We start from the raw sequence: 20804 nt of genomic DNA on the forward strand, positions 1-20804 counted from the left end.
GCTCCAGTGCACGCGCGCGTGCCCGTCCGTGCGCGCTCCCGACAACCCCGCCCCCCTCTCTCTCTCTCTTCAATCTTACATCGATGGCCGCCCACCCGCCTCCCACCCACCAACGATTGCGGCCATCGATGCCGGTGCAGAGAGGGCCACAGAGTGGCTCTCTGCATCGGATGGGGGAAAAATGTTATTGCAGGATGCCTCGATATCGAGGCATCACTGCAATAACTGTAATGCGGCTGGAAGCGATCAGGATCTCTTCCAGCCGCTTTAATCCCCAAAGTCGTACAGGGTACGTCGCTGGTCTTTAAAGACCAGGTTGTGTGCGACGTACCCTGTATGACTCGTGTCGTTAAGGGGTTAAGCAGCATATGCTGTGCGTGTCTAATACACCCTCACTCAAATGCTGTCTCCTTTAGTTGAAGGGGGCTTGTATGACACAAATTGAGCCATTACTGACACAATTGTCAGTTTTTCTGTGCTGACTTGTGACTTGGCCTGGTGCCTAGATTGTTATCCCAGTTCTCAAGAACTGATCTAACTCGTGGGGGAATGCTGATATAGATGTGTGTCTTAATTAGATCGTAGCCATCAGCTTGAGGTTTGTGAGCCGTTTTGAATCTCCATAAGCTGTTAAGTAAAGTAGAGATCTTTTGAGGATGTGCTAAACAGAGATGTGCATTTTGCGCCTTCTGTTTTTGAAGAATTTTAAGTAAGATGTCTGTGCAAGATCAGGAAGTTTATGCTCTCTGTACAGGCTTCCAAATAGTGTTAGGTTTTCAGCCTTGTTTGTTTATTTTACTGCTATCTCTTGTATCGTCAGCGCTACAAGGGTGATCCAAGATAAACCTATCATATCTACTGTAATTTCTAAATGTTATGTTCCCTAAGAAGCGCTTGTCACTCCCTTGTAGTTTTGGTTAACTGCTTTTTATAGAAGAATTGAGATTAAAATATCACACTTTATTAACATATATGCAACACATACAAATATAAAATTACGACTAAAGACTCGGATAAGAGTGGAGTACATACATCACATCCAGCTCTATAATCATAAATCTGGTGTCCAGCTAAGTTAAAAAAGTAGGGCTTAATGGATCGAAGGGAGAGGTAGATGGTGAATCATGTAACATAGGGAATCTGCATCCTTCCATGCAGCTATATCTGTGCACTCAAAGGCGGCGACCTGCCTGCGTACTGGTGTGATTTAACACAGTCAGCCGATTTCAAGCTGTTACCCTATTGTTAAATATTTCTAAAAGCATACGTTCAGACAAATGTGATTAGTAAAACATTGAATGCATCAAAGCTTGTACGTTCCATTCACAACAGACAGAGCCATCAATATCTATCACGTTATATGTAACGCAAGCTATTTACAAAGTATCAAGTTTTAGAAAGCAAACAAACTCAACATCGTACACTCTCCCTTCGGCTGACGTATTTCGCCACTTAGCGTGTCTTAGTCAGGGCTTAGGGGCGGCCCAGCCTGGAAGGCTATTTTTGTAAGCATATGTTGAAGTGTTCACTGCCGGGCGATCATATTATCATACTTCATTCTGGCAGTGCTCAAAACTTTTAATATTCAATTTAATAGGTATATAGATGTGGAATGTTTTTGTCCTATCTGTTATGAAGAGGCAGTTAAGTCAAAGTTTTTATAATGGTAGCGATCAGATTGGATCCATTTTTAACTATGCTGGTATGCGATGAATTTTGCCCTTGAAGTAAGGGCATATTTTTGGTGCAATCTGATTCATATATATATATATATATATATATATATATATATATATATATATATATATATATATATATATATATATATATATAATATATATAATATATATATATATATACACACACACACACAGTAATTTAAAATTCATATTGACTGCCTTTTCTAGGAGTATATAATTTTTATATCTCGCAATATTTTTCCCTTATAATTTTATACCGGAATCATTATGGTTATAGCCTATAAGAATTGCTTTTATCAGTTACCACAGTTATAACTCCCTGTGATCTCAAACATTGGTGAGAACACTAGTTCCAAAGAGTTTATATCTGCTTGTGGTAGTAATCTTAAAGGTATAGATATGTGGATCTTCACAGTCCATTTCACATTAACAGATTGCAATATACCTGAAACTACATCTACTAATGTATAACCATGCAAGTAAAGGTCACAAAGAGTTAATTAAGGAGCTGCGATTACTAAAAATAATTGATCCATGTTAAGATATTCAGATGAGGGTATGTATATTTTACATTATTAGGGTACACGTATGCAGATCATACGACAAGCCTACCATGAATATCCCAAACAAAGTTAATGAAGGGTTTACTCTGTTGTTGCAAAAACTAAAAATGTATGAATTTAAACCAGATTGTGATATTCAGATACGGGTGTTGTGATATTCAGATACGGGTGTTGCAGTGACGTCAGAGGCTGGTGAGGCAGTGGCTAGGATATACCTTCATTCTTTAGATATCCTTTGTTGAAGAAATAGCAATGCACATGGGTGAGCCAATCACATGAGGTATCTATGTGCAGCCACCAATCAGCAGCTACTGAGCATATTTAGATATGATTTTCAACGAAGGATATCAAAAGAATGAAGAAAATTAGATATTAGATGTAAATTGGAAAGTTATTTAAATTTGCATATGGGTTTCATGTCCCTTTAAATGGTGTCTTGGAAAACTGGTCAACTTGGTAAACATCTGATTTTAGTCTAAAAGGATTGTAACAAACTCTTGCCAGATAACACAATGCTTGCTCTGATTATGAGATCTAGAAATCCATGCCCATTAAAATATGTTTAAAACATACTTTTTACTTTAATGCTGCAAATTATGCTTATAGATTCTTTCATTATTCAGTAAATATAAAAATGTCTTGATCCAGTGGCGGCTGGTGAAATTAAAAGATGGTGGGGTGCTTGACCCACCCCTTTAAATAAAGCCACACCATCATATGGCACTACCAATTCATTAATTAAATAAATAAAAGGTAGACAGAAACACGGAAAAGCACTCGGGGGGGAAAGGGAGAGAGAGACGGGGGGAGAGAGACACAGAGGGTTAGAGAGAAAGAGAGGAGACACACAATCACACACAGAGGGTTAGAGAGAGAGAGAGACACAATCACACACAGATGGTTAGAGAGAGAGACACAATCACACACATAGGGTTAGAGAGAGAGAAATAAAGAGAGAGTGAGAGACACAGTCACACACAGAGGGTTAGAGAGAGACACAATCACATACAGAGGGTTAGAGAAAGAGACACAATCACACACAGATGGTTAGAGAGAGAGACACAATCACACACAGAGGGTTAGAGAGAGATAAATAGAGACACAATCATACACAGAGGGTTAGAGAGCGAGAGAGAGAGACACACAATCTCACACAGAGGGTTAGAGAGAAAGAGAGACAATCATACACAGAGGGTTAGAGAGAGAGACACAATCACACACAGAGGGTTAGAGAGAGAGAGAGAAACACAATCACACACAGAGGGTTAGAGAGAGAGAGAGAAAGAGATACACAATCACACACAGAGGGTTAGAGAGAGAGAGAGACACACAATCACACACAAAGGGGGAGAGAGAGACACAATCACACACAGAGGGTGAGAGAGAGAGACACAATCACACACAGAGGGTTAGAGAGAGAGACACAATCACACACAGAGGGTTAGAGAGAGAGAGAAACACAATCACACACAGAGGGTTAGAGAGAGAGATACACAATCACACACAGAGGGTTAGAGAGAAAGAGAGACACACAATCACACACAGAGGGTGAGAGAGAGACACACAATCACACACAGAGGGTGAGAGAGAGAGACACAATCACACAGAGGGTGAGAGAGAGAGACACAATCACACACAGAGGGTGAGAGAGAGAGACACAATCACACACAGAGGGTTAGAGAGAGATAAATAGAGACACAATCATACACAGAGGGTTAGAGAGCGAGAGAGAGAGACACACAATCTCACACAGAGGGTTAGAGAGAAAGAGAGACAATCATACACAGAGGGTTAGAGAGAGAGACACAATCACACACAGAGGGTTAGAGAGAGAGATACACAATCACACACAGAGGGTTAGAGAGAGAGAGAAACACAATCACACACAGAGGGTTAGAGAGAGAGATACACAATCACACACAGAGGGTTAGAGAGAAAGAGAGACACACAATCACACACAGAGGGTGAGAGAGAGAGACACAATCACACACAGAGGGTTAGAGAGAGAGACACAATCACACACAGAGGGTTAGAGAGAGAGAGAAACACAATCACACACAGAGGGTTAGAGAGAGAGATACACAATCACACACAGAGGGTTAGAGAGAAAGAGAGACACACAATCACACACAGAGGGTGAGAGAGAGACACACAATCACACACAGAGGGTGAGAGAGAGAGACACAATCACACAGAGGGTGAGAGAGAGAGACACAATCACACACAGAGGGTGAGAGAGAGAGACACAATCACACACAGAGGGTTAGAGAGAGAAAGAGACACAATCACACACATAGGGTTAGAGAGAGACACAATCACACACAGAGGGTTAGAGAGAGAGACACAATCACACACAGAGAGTGAGGGAGAAAGAGAGAGACACAATCACACACAGAGGGTTAGAGAGAGAGAGAGACACAATCACACACAGAGGGTTAGAGAGAGAGACACAATCACACACAGAGGGTTAGAGAGAGAGACACAATCACACACAGAGGGTTAGAGAGAGAGACACAATCACACACAGAGGGTTAGAGAGACACAATCACACACAGAGGGTTAGAGAGACACACAATCACACACAGAGGGTTAGAGAGAGACACAATCACACACAGAGGGTTAGAGAGAGACACAATCACACACAGAGGGTTAGAGAGAGAGACACAATCACACACAGAGGGTTAGAGAGAGAGACACAATCACACACAGAGGGTTAGAGAGAGAGACACAATCACACACAGAGGGTTAGAGAGAGAGACACAATCACACACAGAGGGTTAGAGAGAGAGACACAATCACACACAGAGGGTTAGAGAGAGAGACACAATCACACACAGAGGGTTAGAGAGAGAGACACAATCACACACAGAGGGTTAGAGAGAGAGACACAATCACACACAGAGGGTTAGAGAGAGAGACACAATCACACACAGAGGGTTAGAGAGAGAGACACAATCACACACAGAGGGTTAGAGAGAGAGACACAATCACACACAGAGGGTTAGAGAGAGAGACACAATCACACACAGAGGGTTAGAGAGAGAGACACAATCACACACAGAGTGTTAGAGAGAGAGACACAATCACACACAGAGGGTTAGAGAGAGAGACACAATCACACACAGAGGGTTAGAGAGAGAGACACAATCACACACAGAGGGTTAGAGAGAGAGACACAATCACACACAGAGGGTTAGAGAGAGAGACACAATCACACACAGAGGGTTAGAGAGAGAGACACAATCACACACAGAGGGTTAGAGAGAGAGACACAATCACACACAGAGGGTTAGAGAGAGACACACAATCACACACAGAGGGTTAGAGAGAAAGAGAGAGAGACACACAATCACACACAAAGGGGGAGAGAGAGACACAATCACACACAGAGGGTGAGAGAGAGACACAATCACACAGAGGGTTAGAGAGAGAGACACAATCACACAGAGGGTTAGAGAGAGAGAGAGAAACACAATCACACACAGAGGGTTAGAGAGAGAGATACACAATCACACACAGAGGGTTAGAGAGAAAGAGAGACACACAATCACACACAGAGGGTTAGAGAGACACAATCACACACAGAGGGTTAGAGAGACACAATCACACACAGAGGGTTAGAGAGACACAATCACACACAGAGGGTTAGAGAGACACAATCACACACAGAGGGTTAGAGAGACACAATCACACACAGAGGGTTGGAGAGAGAGACACAATCACACACAGAGGGTTGGAGAGAGAGACACAATCACACACAGAGGGTTGGAGAGAGAGACACAATCACACACAGAGGGTTAGAGAAAGAGAGAGACACAATCACACAGAGGGTTAGAGAAAGAGAGAGACACAATCACACAGAGGGTTAGAGAAAGAGAGAGACACAATCACACAGAGGGTTAGAGAAAGAGAGAGACACAATCACACAGAGTGTTAGAGAAAGAGAGACACTCACACACAGAGGGTTAGAGAGAGAGAGACACAATCACACACAGAGGGTTAGAGAGAGAGAAAGAGAGACACAATCACACACACAGGGTTAGAGAGAGAGAAAGAGACCATGGGGGAGAACAACACATAAGGAGAGAGATGGATAGAGAGAGAGAGACACACACACACACTTTAAAGTAATAAAACAGCAGAGCTACAGAGAGTTCAGAAAATTAGTCTAATTTAGTGTGAAGTACAGAGGCAAGCTGCTAAGTTAGTGGGTGTAAAGTTTGAGTAAACAAAATACAAAAACGACCCTGCTGTAAAAGAGTAAAAAAACACTAAATCATTAAATTATCATTTTCACTAACAGAATCCCTTTCAGTAAAATCTAAGGCTGCAGAACTTACTTTAATAAGATGTGGCTGAAACACTGCTCTCTCTGCCTCTCTTCCTGCTCTGTAAGGATTCAGGAAGTGACAGTGGCACATTCCACTGCACTTAGAGGGGAAGAACAGAACTCTCTTTTTCACTTTAGCAAAGCTAGCAGGTTCACAGGACAGCAACAAAATATATGAAAGTTGTTTTTTTCCGTTTTTGTTTTATATGATTTAACATCCAGCCCCAACCCTAAGTTCCACTTACTAATGCCTCTCACTGGATTGGTTCAGCCCAAATAGGACTGCCTCAAATAAGCAGTTAATGGGCCATGCAATGACCTTAACCACTTGCATCCAGTAGGTGGCGCAGCATGTTGTGTAATGGTGGGCAGACCTGCTTGTGCCTCTCCATTGCACAAAATATAGCGCTGGGGAAAAAAAATTACAATTTTTTTTTTTTTTTTTTTTTTTAAAAGCCAATAAAAAAAAATATTTTTGCCCATATGGAGGTGAAGCACTGCCTCACCTGCCTCTAATGACTGCACATCACTGGGGTGTTGTGATATTCAGATACGGGTGTGTGTAGGTATATCTTTCATTGTTAGAGTACATATATGCAAATCACAATACGTGCCTTCTACAACTATCCCAGAAAGCTTTTGAATGAAATTGCTTGATCCAGTCCTTTTAGAGGTGGCGGATTGTAATTTGTGTACTCACCTGCACTCTTTCTGGAGCAGCAATTTATTTGTTCCCTTTTCTGCCTTTAAGTTTGAGATGTTCAATGGCAAAGGATTGAATTTCATACTTATTATCAGCATGTTTTGTGTTCATGCTGAGCAATGGGGACAGAACGATTCCATTTTATGTCACCAATGTGTTAAGACTCTTGTTCTTAGTTTCCTTAATGTCTCACCCACGTAGATCATCTTACATTTACACATGGCCACATAAATACCCATATTGGACCTATAATTAAGAAAAGATCGAACTTCATATCTTTTATTGGTTTTAGCATGTATAAAGCACTTTGTTGGTATCGTATTCTTACATGCTTTGCAGCGGCCACATTTATAGAAGCCTTTTGTTTGCCTTAGCCATGTTCTTGGTTTCGGTATACTAAAATGACTGTTAGTATCTTTCAAATTTTGTGAAACAAGTGCTATGCTAACACCCACTTTTTACATATTTATCTAAATTAGAGCTGCAACAACTAATCGTCATAATCGATTATGAAAATAGTTGTCAACGAATCTCATAATCGATTAATCGGTTTGCAATTAGTTGGTCTGTACACAACACCAGCTGCTTCACTCCAATTAACTCCTGCACATGGTATTGTGTTTTATGGTTATGTCCTTAGCCTAAAGGACATCTACAGACATCTACTTTTCACTTTTTCAGGACAGTATACGTTTACAACTACCCCTGGCTTATGTGCAACCCAGATATAATAGTCAACATTTGGATTGTTTATATTAAATCAGGTGATTTGGAACTATGCTTTGCATGATATAGTGCTGATCTTGTTCTTAAATTGATGTGCACTATTATCTGTTTGCACAATTATTAGTGTATTGCTTGTTGTTGCTGATTATATGTACTGTAAAAATAAATGTGTAAGGCTTTGTCCTGTTATTGATATAAAGTCCTTAGCGCGTTTAATTTGTTTTTTATTGTTTTTTTATATTTTTAATATATTGTGATAATATGTACCAGATTCAACCTATATGTATAGATATTTCCCCCTAACATAGCTGGTTATTTACAATTGCATATAGATATTAAAGATATTTTTTATGTAAGAATGAAGTCAAGAATTACTTTGAGAGGCCCCTTGCCAAGGTGAAAACCCCTTTGCATTGGTGAAGAGCTAACAAAGATAAATATTCCACTTTGGTGAAATTGGCAAAACCCTACTTATACATCTCAAGCACCTCAACACCATCTTAGTGCCTTTTCTCTGCTGCAGGAAATATAGCTGCAAACAGAGAACCAGCCTTAGCCAGAAGCATGTGGACATGTTGAGATTTTTGCATTTCAATGTAAAGTTTCTGAAAGAGTGAGTAACAGAATGTTATTAACAGTGATAGTCTCTTTCTAGTTCTGCCTCTTTTCAAACAGGTTTTGTTTAATTATAAAACTGTTCTCTGCTGCTTAAACATTGGACAAACAGTTTTAGTCTGAAGTTTATATTTGTAACACTCAGTATGTGGATTTTATTTAAAATATAGGAAACAATTATTGATTCTTTTTTTATCCGATTAGTCGATTAATTGAAAAAATAATCGACCGATTAATCGATTGGTAAAATATTCGTTAGTTGCAGCCCTAATATAAATAGGGGCACCTGCTATTTATTGGCATATGTCCATTCCTTCAACATTTTTACTGGAGAAATATCCCTCATGACTACCAGAGAAAATCTTACTTGTTTACTTAGTGTTAAAAATGATAAAAATAAACATTGGTTTAGTATTCGGCTGCTGCATTTTATCATTCCTGCAGGTTAATAGTACTTATAAAATCTCAATTACAGCTTTTTGTAATTTATGCGTTTTTTTATTTTCTTATTCTATATAACTATTCTATTTAACATAAATATTAGTACCCACAATTCTTTTTCTATAAAATGTAATTTATCTCTTCCTTGAGTTACGCCAGTTTAATTTATTTTGTGCATTTTTCTGTTATACTTTTAACATACAATTCTTTATGTTAAGGGTCTTTCCTAAGTCCAGTGATTTCCGTGTATATAAGGTTGCTTAGGTTTCATCCATTTAGATAAAATTTTATATAATTGTTTATTCTGGATTGGACAGACATTTTTTGCTCTTTGATGCCTTTTTCTGATTTTGGGCTTTTGTCCTCCATTTTTTTTATCCTCATTGCACAAAAGTGCCCCCATTTACTATAAACATGTTTTATTTAAATATATTCAAAATATACTAATATATGATTTTCTGCTGCTTCTTCAGTCTGATTTTTTTTTTTTTTACTCTTCATTATTTGACGCAGATGATATTTCTCTCTCTACACTAGGAAGCTAAGGGCGACTTTAGATGAATACACGACCAGAGTGGGGCAACAAGCCATCGTTCTTTGCATCTCTCCTTCCAAACCCAACCCTGTTTTTAAAGTGTTCGGAGCTGCTCCTCTGGAAAACGTGGTGAGTGAGAAAAATGACAAAGCACAAGAAGTCTGAGTTTTTTTACTTTGACCTGATATTTCCTTATTCTTAGTTTTCAGACACATTTTATGGAGATTTGAATTGCTTCATTTCTTCAGTTAAAACGGATAACCTAAAACCATTTCATGGTTTATACTTAGAGTGGTTTCCATGTCTATGGAACACCGTAGACATGGAACAATGTCATGAATATAAGGAATGACATGATTAAGTGACCCCAGTTCTATTGCAGGATAAAATGATTCTCAATGCTATTTATAAATAAAATGTGTATAGTTTTACTACTGCATGCAGTAAGCAAGGGGTCAATAAGCTCTTCCTTCTCTCCAATCTGAAACTGATTGCTGTTACTCCAAGTTTCATCATTATTTCCTACCTACCCTTACACAAGAGAGCCAGAAGATTGTATATTTTTAGTCTGTCGTGATGCTGTTTGCCAGCTGTTCCTTGGTGCTCAGGGACCCTGCTCCTCTGGTTACCACTGTGGTCTCCCCTAGGTCCGTAAGTACAAGAGCATGATCCTGGAGGACTTGGAGTCTGCGTTGGCAGAGCACGCCCCCGTACAGCAGGACATCAACTCAGATCTACCTCCTTTGACTATAGATGGCATTCCTGTATCTGTGGACAAGATGACGCAGGTGAGTCAGCAGCTATACACGCTGGGTGTAGTCTGCCTTCATATTAGGCATTGATAAAGTATCCCCTGGTGAAAAGTGAGCAGGAATGTACCTTTCAAAACACACACACTGTACGTTTTAATAATGTTCTTTAAACTTAAAGGTTACATTAAGGTTGTTTAGTCTGCATAGCCTATAAATTGTAGTAATTTTTTTTTTTTTTAAACAATCTTACACAAAATGTTTCAAAAACGTTTAGATGCAATTTGGTTTGTAATATTTACTAGGCTTTCATTATGCTGGGCAGGCCAAGGATAGACCCCTTCAAAATTCTGGTTGAATTTCTAGACTCCCTTGCTGTGACCAACAAAGTTTCCCCTAAGATGAATTTAAATACTTACTGTACTGTTGCTCTATACTCGGACATTATAAAAATATTTATTTAAAATATACTTTACACTCGTCTCTATACTTCTTCTGCTATGTTGTGGTTGTTTTGTTATTGAATTTGAGGGTTGGACCCCTATAATTTACCCAGTGGTGCATCAAAGCCCCACCTTATAGCTCTCTAGGTTGGGGTGTTTACAATATAAGGAGTTTTGGGTCCCTAGTATACTTACTGGTCACACCCAGTATCTTTTTATAAGACGCTCTAAACCAGGGATCCAACATTTTATAAACCATTACTAGTCAACTAAGTTTCAAAGCAAATGGGATTTCTCTTGTAAGGTGTATCCAGTCCACGTATCATCCATTACTTGTGGGATATTCTCCTTCCCAACAGGAAGTTGCAAGAGGACACCCACAGCAGAGCTGCTATATAGCTCCTCCCCTAACTGCCATACCCAGTCATTCTCTTGCAACTCTCAACAAAGATGGAGGTAGTAAGAGGAAAGTGGTGAAATAGTTAGTTTTGTCTTCAATCAAAAGTTTATTATTTTTAAATGGTACCGGAGTTGTACTATTTTATCTCAGGCAGCATTTAGAAGAAGAATCTGCCTGCGTTTTCTATGATCTTAGTAGAAGTAACTAAGATCCACTGCTGTTCTCACATATGTCTGAGGAGTGAGGTAACTTCAGAGGGAGAATGGGGTGCAGGTTATCCTGCAATGCGGTATGTGCAGTTTTAAGTTTTTCTAGGGATGGAATTGCTAGAAAATGCTGCTGATACCGGATTAATGTAAGTTAAGCCTAAATACAGTGATTTAATAGCGACTAGTATCAGGCTTACTATCAGAGATATATACTCTTATAAATGTGCAATATAAAACGTTTGCTGGCATGTTTAATCGTTTTTATATATGCTTTGGTGATAAAACTTATTGGGGCCTAGTTTTTTCCACATGGCTGGCTTGATTTTTACCTAGAAACAGTTTCCTGAGGCTTTCCACTGTTGTAGTATGAGTGGGAGGGGCCTATTTTAGCGCTTTTTTGCGCAGTTAAAATTACAGACAGAGACATTCAGCTTCCCTCAGCAGTCCCCTGCATGCTATAGGACATATCTGAAGGGCTCTAAAGGCTTCAAAAGTCGTTTATTGAGGAAGGTAGGGCCACAGCTGAACTGTGGCAGTTGTTGTGACTGTTTAAAAAACATTTAATTCGTTTTTTTGATCCGTTTTTTGCATTGAGGGGTTAATCATCCATTTGCAAGTGGGTGCAATGCTCTGCTAACCTATTACATACACTGTAAAAATTTTGTTTGAATTACTGCCTTTTTTCACTGTTTTTCAAATTTTGACAATTTGTTTCTCTTAAAGGCACAGTACCGTTTTTTATATTTGCTTTTTAGCTTGCTAGTCTCATTGCTAGTCTGTATAAACATGTCTGACATAGAGGAAACTCCTTGTTCATTATGTTTAAAAGCCATGGTGGAACCCCATATGAGAATGTGTACTAAATGTATTGATTTCACTTTAAACAATAAAGATCAGCTTTTATCTTGAAAAAATTTATCACCAGAGGATTCTGACGAGGGGGAAGTTATGCCGACTAACTCTCCCCACGTGTCAGACCCTTTGACTCCCGCTCAAGGGACTCACGCTCAAGGGACTCACGCTCAAATGGCGCCAAGTACATCAAGGACGCCCATAGCGATTGCTTTACAAGACATGGCGGCAGTCATGGATAATACACTGTCAGCGGTATTAGCCAGACTACCTGAATTTAGAGGAAAGCGTGATAGCTCTGGTGTTAGGCGTAATACAGAGCATACAGACGCTTTAAGAGCCATGTCTGATACTGCCTCACAATATGCAGAAGCTGAGGAAGGGGAGCTTCAGTCTGTGGGTGATATCTCTGACTCAGGGAAACCTGATTCTGATATTTCTACTTTCAAATTTAAGCTTGAGAACCTCCGTGTTTTGCTTAGGGAGGTTTTAGCTGCTCTGAATGACTGTGACACAATTGCAGTGCCAGAGAAATTGTGTAGACTGGATAAATACTTTGCAGTGCCGGTGTGTACTGAGGTTTTTCCCAATACCTAAAAGGTTTACAGAAATTATTAATAAAGAGTGGGATAGACCCGGTGTGCCGTTTCCCCCCCCTCCTATTTTTAGAAAAATGTTTCCCATAGACGCCACCACACGGGACTTATGGCAAACGGTTATGGCAAAGGTGGAGGGAGCAGTTTCTACTTTAGCAAAGCATACTACTATCCCTGTCGAGGACAGTAGTGCTTTTTCAGATCCTATGGATAAAAAATTAGAGGGTTACCTTAAGAAAATGTTTATTCAACAAGGTTTTATCCTGCAGCCCCTTGCATGCATTGCTCCTGTCACTGCTGGTGCGGCGTTCTGGTTTGAGTCTCTGGAAGAGGCTTTACAGACAACGACTCCTTTGGAGGACATACTTAACAAGCTTAGAGCACTTAAGCTAGCTAATTCTTTTGTTTCTAATGCCATTGTTCATTTGACTAAACTAACGGCTAAGAATTCTGGATTTGCCATCCAGGCGCGTAGGGCGCTATGGCTCAAATCTTGGTCAGCTGACATGACTTCAAAGTCTAAACTACTTAACATTCCCTTCAAGGGGCAGACCCCATTCGGGCCTGGTTTGAAGGAAATTATTGCTGACGTTACTGGAGGTAAAGGTCATGCCCTTCCTCAGGAAAGGTCCAAATCAAGGGCCAAACAGTCTAATTTTCGTGCCTTTCGAAACTTCAAGGCAAGTGCAGCATCAACTTCCTCTGCTACAAAACAAGAGGGAACTTTTGCTCAGTCCAAGACGGCCTGGAAACCTAACCAGTCCTGGAACAAAGGCAAGCAGGCCAAATAGCCTGCTGCTGCCTCTAAGACAGCATGAAGGAATGGCCCCCTATCCGGTAACGGATCTAGTAGGGGGCAGACTTTCTCTCTTCGCCCAGGCGTGGGCAAGAGATGTTCAGGATCCCTGGGCGTTGGAGATTAAATCTCAGGGCTATCTTCTGGACTTCAAGGCTTCTCCTCCACAAGGGAGATTTCACCTTTCACGATTATCTGTCAACCAGATAAAGAAAGAGGCATTCTTACACTGTGCAAGACCTCCTAGTTATGGGAGTGATCCATCCAGTTCCAAAGGAGGAACAGGGACAGGGATTTCTTCTGTTATGTGTGATCAGTCCACGGGTCATCATTACTTCTGGGATATAACTCCTCCCCAACAGGAAATGCAAGAGGATTCACCCAGCAGAGCTGCATATAGCTCCTCCCCTCTACGTCAGTCCCAGTCATTCTCTTGCACCCAACGACTAGATAGGATGTGTGAGAGGACTATGGTGATTATACTTAGTTTTTATGACTTCAATCAAAAGTTTGTTATTTTACAATAGCACCGGAGCGTGTTATTACTTCTCTGGCAGAGTTTGAGGAAGAATCTACCAGAGTTTTTTACTATGATTTTAACCGGAGTAGTTAAGATCATATTGCTGTTCTCGGCCATCTGAGGGAGGTAAAAGCTTCAGATCAGGGGACAGCGGGCAGATGAATCTGCATTGAGGTATGTAGCAGTTTTTATTTTCTGAATGGAATTGATGAGAAAATCCTGCCATACCGTTATAATGACATGTATGTATACACTTCAGTATTCTGGGGATGGTATTTCACCGGAACTACTCTGTTAAAAGTCACTAATCCTTTTAATAAGTATTTATCATGTTAAACGTTTTTGCTGGAATGTAGAATCGTTTACATTTCTGAGGTACTGAGTGAATAAATATTTGGGCATTATTTTCCACTTGGCAGTTGTTTGGTTTTAATTGTGACAGTTTCGTTTCTCTTCACTGCTGTGTGTGAGGGAGGGGCCGTTTTTGGCGCTCTTTGCTACGCATCAAGAATTTCCAGTCAGTTACTCTTATATTTCCTGCATGATCCGGTTCATCTCCGACAGATCTCAGGGGTCTTCAAACTTCTTTAGAGGGAGGTAGATTCTCTCAGCAGAGCTGTGAGAATTTTATATTGACTGTGAATAAAAAACGTTGCTCTGTAATTTTTATGTCAAATTTAATTATTGTTATTTTACTATGGGAACAAACCTTTGCTAAAAGTTGTGTTGTTTTAAAGTTTGATGCTATAACTGTTTTTTCAGTTCATTATTTCAACTGTCATTTAATCGTTTAGTACCTCTTTGAGGCACAGTACGTTTTTGCTAAAAAAGATTATAACCAAGTTGCAAGTTTATTGCTAGTGTGTTAAACATGTCTGACTCAGAGGAAGATATCTGTGTCATTTGTTCCAATGCCAAGGTGGAGCCCAATAGAAATTTATGTACTAACTGTATTGATGCTACTTTAAATAAAAGTCAATCTGTACAATTTGAACAAATTTCACCAAACAGCGAGGGGAGAGTTATGCCGACTAACTCGCCTCACGCGGCAGTACCTGCATCTCCCGCCCGGGAGGTGCGTGATATTATGGCGCCTTGTACATCTGGGCGGCCATTACAGATAACATTACAAGATATGGCTACTGTTATGACTGAAGTTTTGTCTAAATTACCAGAACTAAGAGGCAAGCGTGATCACTCTGGGGTGAGAACAGAGTGCGCTGACAATACTAGGGCCATGTCTGATACTGCGTCACAGCTTGCAGAGCATGAGGACGGAGAGCTTCATTCTGTGGGTGACGGTTCTGATCCAAACAGATTGGATTCAGATATTTCAAATTTTAAATTTAAATTGGAGAACCTCCGTGTATTACTAGGGGAGGTTTTAGCAGCTCTCAATGATTGTAACACCGTTGCAATACCAGAGAAACTGTGTAGGTTGGATAAATACTTTGCGGTACCGGCGAGTACTGACGTTTTTCCTATACCTAAGAGACTAACTGAAATTGTTACTAAGGAGTGGGATAGACCCGGTGTGCCGTTCTCACCCCCTCCAATATTTAGAAAGATGTTTCCAATAGACGCCACCACTCGGGACTTATGGCAAACGGTCCCTAAGGTGGAGGGAGCAGTTTCTACTTTAGCTAAGCGTACCACTATCCCGGTGGAGGATAGCTGTGCTTTTTCAGATCCAATGGATAAAAAATTAGAGGGTTACCTTAAGAAAATGTTTGTTCAACAAGGTTTTATATTGCAACCCCTTGCATGTATCGCGCCGATTACGGCTGCGGCAGCATTTTGGATTGATTCTCTGGAAGAGAACCTTAGTTCATCTACGCTAGACGACATTACGGACAGGCTTAGAGTCCTTAAACTAGCTAATTCATTCATTTCGGAGGCCGTAGTACATTTAACCAAACTTACGGCTAAGAACTCAGGATTCGCCATCCAGGCACGTAGGGCGCTGTGGCTAAAATCCTGGTCAGCTGATGTTACTTCTAAGTCCAAATTACTTAATATACCTTTCAAGGGGCAGTCTTTATTTGGGCCCGGTTTGAAAGAAATTATCGCTGACATTACAGGAGGTAAGGGCCACGCCCTACCTCAAGACAAAGCCAAAGCTAAGGCTAGACAGTCTAATTTTCGTCCCTTTCGGAATTTCAAAACAGGAGCAGCATCAACCTCCACTGCACCAAAACAGGAGGGAGCTGTTGCTCGTTACAGGCAAGGCTGGAAGCCTAACCAGTCCTGGAACAAGGGCAAACAGGCCAGGAAACCTGCTGCTGCCCCAAAGACAGCATGAACCGAGAGCCCCCGATCCGGGACCGGATCTAGTGGGGGGCAGACTTTCTCTCTTCGCCCAGGCCTGGGCAAGAGATGTTCAGGATCCCTGGGCGCTAGAGATCATATCTCAGGGATACCTTCTAGACTTCAAATTATCTCCCCCAAGAGGGAGATTTCATCTGTCAAGGTTGTCAACAAACCAGATAAAGAAAGAAGCGTTTCTACGCTGTGTACAAGATCTGTTATTAATGGGAGTGATCCATCCGGTTCCGCGGTCGGAACAAGGACAAGGGTTCTACTCAAACCTGTTTGTGGTTCCCAAAAAAGAGGGAACTTTCAGGCCAATCTTAGATTTAAAGATTCTAAACAAGTTCCTAAGAGTTCCATCGTTCAAAATGGAAACTATTCGGACAATCTTACCCATGATCCAAAAGGGTCAGTACATGACCACAGTGGATTTAAAAGATGCTTACCTTCACATACCGATTCACAAAGATCATCACCGGTATCTACGGTTTGCCTTCCTAGACAGGCACTACCAGTTTGTAGCTCTTCCATTCGGATTGGCTACGGCTCCAAGAATCTTCACAAAGGTTCTGGGTGCCCTTCTGGCGGTACTAAGACCGCGAGGGATTTCGGTAGCTCCGTACCTAGACGACATTCTAATACAAGCTTCAAGCTTTCAAACTGCCAAGTCTCATACAGAGTTAGTTCTGGCATTTCTAAGGTCGCATGGATGGAAAGTGAACGAAAAGAAGAGTTCTCTTTTTCCTCTCACAAGAGTTCCATTCTTGGGGACTCTTATAGATTCTGTAGAAATGAAGATTTACCTGACAGAAGACAGGTTAACAAAGCTTCAAAATGCATGCCGTGTCCTTCATTCCATTCAACACCCGTCAGTAGCTCAATGCATGGAGGTGATCGGCTTAATGGTAGCGGCAATGGACATAGTACCTTTTGCACGCCTACACCTCAGACCGCTGCAATTGTGCATGCTAAGTCAGTGGAATGGGGATTACTCAGATTTGTCCCCTACTCTGAATCTGAATCAAGAGACCAGAAATTCTCTTCTATGGTGGCTTTATCGGCCACACCTGTCCAGGGGGATGCCATTCAGCAGGCCAGACTGGACAATTGTAACAACAGACGCCAGCCTACTAGGTTGGGGCGCTGTCTGGAATTCTCTGAAGGCTCAGGGACTATGGAATCAGGAGGAGAGTCTCCTTCCAATAAACATTCTGGAATTGAGAGCAGTTCTCAATGCCCTTCTGGCTTGGCCCCAATTAACAACTCGGGGGTTCATCAGGTTTCAGTCGGACAACATCACGACTGTAGCTTACATCAACCATCAGGGAGGGACAAGAAGCTCCCTAGCAATGATGGAAGTATCAAAGATAATTCGCTGGGCAGAGTCTCACTCTTGCCACCTGTCAGCAATCCACATCCCGGGAGTGGAGAACTGGGAGGCGGATTTCTTGAGTCGCCAGACTTTTCATCCGGGGGAGTGGGAACTTCATCCGGAGGTCTTTGCCCAAATACTTCGACGTTGGGGCAAACCAGAGATAGATCTCATGGCGTCTCGCCAGAACGCCAAACTTCCTCACTACGGGTCCAGATCCAGGGATCCGGGAGCGGTTCTGATAGATGCTTTGACAGCACCTTGGAACTTCGGGATGGCTTATGTGTTTCCACCCTTCCCGCTGCTTCCTCGATTGATTGCCAAAATCAAACAGGAGAGAGCATCAGTGATTCTAATAGCGCCTGCATGGCCACGCAGGACTTGGTATGCAGATCTAGTGGACATGTCATCCTGTCCGCCTTGGTCTCTACCTCTAAGACAGGACCTTCTGATACAGGGTCCATTCAAACATCAAAATCTAACTTCTCTGAAGCTGACTGCTTGGAAATTGAACGCTTGATTTTATCAAAACGTGGTTTTTCTGAGTCGGTTATTGATACCCTGATACAGGCTAGGAAGCCTGTTACCAGAAGGATTTACCATAAAATATGGCGTAAATACCTATACTGGTGCGAATCCAAAGGTTACTCCTGGAGTAAGGTTAGGATCCCTAGGATATTGTCCTTTCTACAAGAAGGTTTAGAAAAGGGTTTATCAGCTAGTTCATTAAAGGGACAGATTTCAGCTCTGTCCATCTTGTTACACAGGCGTCTGTCAGAAAATCCAGACGTCCAGGCCTTTTGTCAGGCTTTAGCTAGGATCAAGCCTGTGTTTAAAGCTGTTGCTCCGCCATGGAGTTTAAACTTAGTTCTTAACGTTTTACAGGGTGTTCCGTTTGAACCCCTTCATTCCATTGATATAAAATTGTTATCTTGGAAAGTTCTGTTTTTAATGGCTATTTCCTCGGCTCGAAGAGTCTCTGAGTTATCAGCCTTACATTGTGATTCTCCTTATCTGATTTTTCACTCAGACAAGGTAGTTCTGCGTACTAAACCTGGGTTCTTACCTAAGGTAGTCACTAACAGGAATATCAATCAAGAGATTGTTGTTCCATCCTTGTGTCCAAATCCTTCTTCAAAGAAGGAACGTCTTCTACACAATCTGGATGTAGTTCGTGCCCTCAAGTTCTACTTGCAGGCAACTAAAGATTTTCGCCAAACTTCTTCCCTGTTTGTCGTTTATTCTGGACAGAGGAGAGGTCAAAAAGCTTCTGCTACCTCTCTCTCTTTTTGGCTTCGTAGCATAATACGTTTAGCCTATGAGACTGCTGGACAGCAGCCTCCTGAAAGAATTACAGCTCACTCCACTAGAGCTGTGGCTTCCACTTGGGCCTTTAAGAATGAGGCCTCTGTTGAACAGATTTGCAAGGCTGCAACTTGGTCTTCGCTTCATACTTTTTCCAAATTTTACAAATTTGACACTTTTGCTTCTTCGGAGGCTATTTTTGGGAGAAAGGTTCTTCAGGCAGTGGTTCCTTCTGTATAATGAGCCTGCCTATCCCTCCCGTCATCCGTGTACTTTTGCTTTGGTATTGGTATCCCAGAAGTAATGATGACCCGTGGACTGATCACACATAACAGAAGAAAACATAATTTATGCTTACCTGATAAATTCCTTTCTTCTGTTGTGTGATCAGTCCACGGCCCGCCCTGTTTTTAAGGCAGGTAAATATCTTTTAAATTATACTCCAGTCACCACTTCACCCTTGGTTACTCCTTTCTCGTTGATTCTTGGTCGAATGACTGGGACTGACGTAGAGGGGAGGAGCTATATGCAGCTCTGCTGGGTGAATCCTCTTGCATTTCCTGTTGGGGAGGAGTTATATCCCAGAAGTAATGATGACCCGTGGACTGATCACACAACAGAAGAAAGGAATTTATCAGGTAAGCATAAATTATGTTTTTACTCAAATCTGTTTGTGGTTCCCAAAAAAGAGGGAACCTTCAGACCAATCTTGGATCTAAAGATCTTAAACAAATTCCTCAGAGTTCCATCATTCAAAATGGAAACTATTCGGACCATCCTACCTATGATCCAGGAGGGTCAATATATGACTACGGTGGATCTAAAGGATGCTTACCTTCACATTCCGATACACAAAGATCATCATCGGTTCCTAAGGTTTGCCTTTCTGGACAGGCATTACCAGTTTGTGGCTCTTCCCTTCGGGTTAGCTACAGCCCCAAGAATTTTTACAAAGGTTCTGGGGGCGCTTCTGGCGGTCCTAAGGCCGCGGGGCATAGCAGTGGCCCCTTATCTAGACAACATCCTGATACAGGCGTCAAATTTCCAAATTGCCAAGTCCCATACGGACATAGTTCTGGCATTTCTGAGGTCGCACGGGTGGATAGTGAACGAGGAAAAGAGTTCTCTATCCCCACTCACAAGAGTCTCCTTCCTAGGGACTCTGATAGATTCTGTAGAAATGAAAATTTACCTGACGGAGTCCAGGTTATCAAAACTTCTAAATTCTTGCTGTGTTCTCCATTCTATTCCGCGCCCTTCGGTGGCTCAGTGCATGGAGGTAATCGGCTTAATGGTAGCGGCAATGGACATAGTTCCGTTTGCACGCCTACATCTCAGACCGCTGCAACTATGCATGCTCAGTCAGTGGAATGGGGATTACACAGATTTGTCCCCTCTACTAAATCTGGATCAAGAGACCAGGGATTCTCTTCTCTGGTGGCTATCTCGGGTCCGCCTGTCCAAAGGTATGACCTTTCGCAGGCCAGATTGGACAATTGTAATGACAGATGCCAGCCTTCTAGGTTGGGGTGCAGTCTGGAACTCCCTGAAGGCTCAGGGATCGTGGACTCAAGAGGAGAAACTCCTTCCAATAAATATTCTGGAATTGAGAGCGATATTCAATGCTCTTCAAGCTTGG

General features: G+C 41.6%; 1 protein-coding gene across 3 annotated transcripts in view; it reads left to right on the top strand.

Annotated features, from left to right (window-relative positions):
* Positions 1 to 20804, top strand: part of NRF1 (nuclear respiratory factor 1) — a 249610-nt gene that overhangs the window by 54393 nt on the left and 174413 nt on the right. For all 3 annotated transcript variants that reach the window (XM_053716373.1, XM_053716372.1, XM_053716374.1), the window contains exons 4-5: positions 9616 to 9742; positions 10261 to 10401. In XM_053716373.1, coding sequence (XP_053572348.1) covers positions 9616 to 9742; positions 10261 to 10401 — 268 coding nt within the window. The remainder of the gene's footprint in view (positions 1 to 9615; positions 9743 to 10260; positions 10402 to 20804) is intronic.

The sequence above is a fragment of the Bombina bombina genome, chromosome 6 (genome assembly GCF_027579735.1).
Source record: "Bombina bombina isolate aBomBom1 chromosome 6, aBomBom1.pri, whole genome shotgun sequence".
Lineage (NCBI taxonomy): Eukaryota > Metazoa > Chordata > Amphibia > Anura > Bombinatoridae > Bombina > Bombina bombina.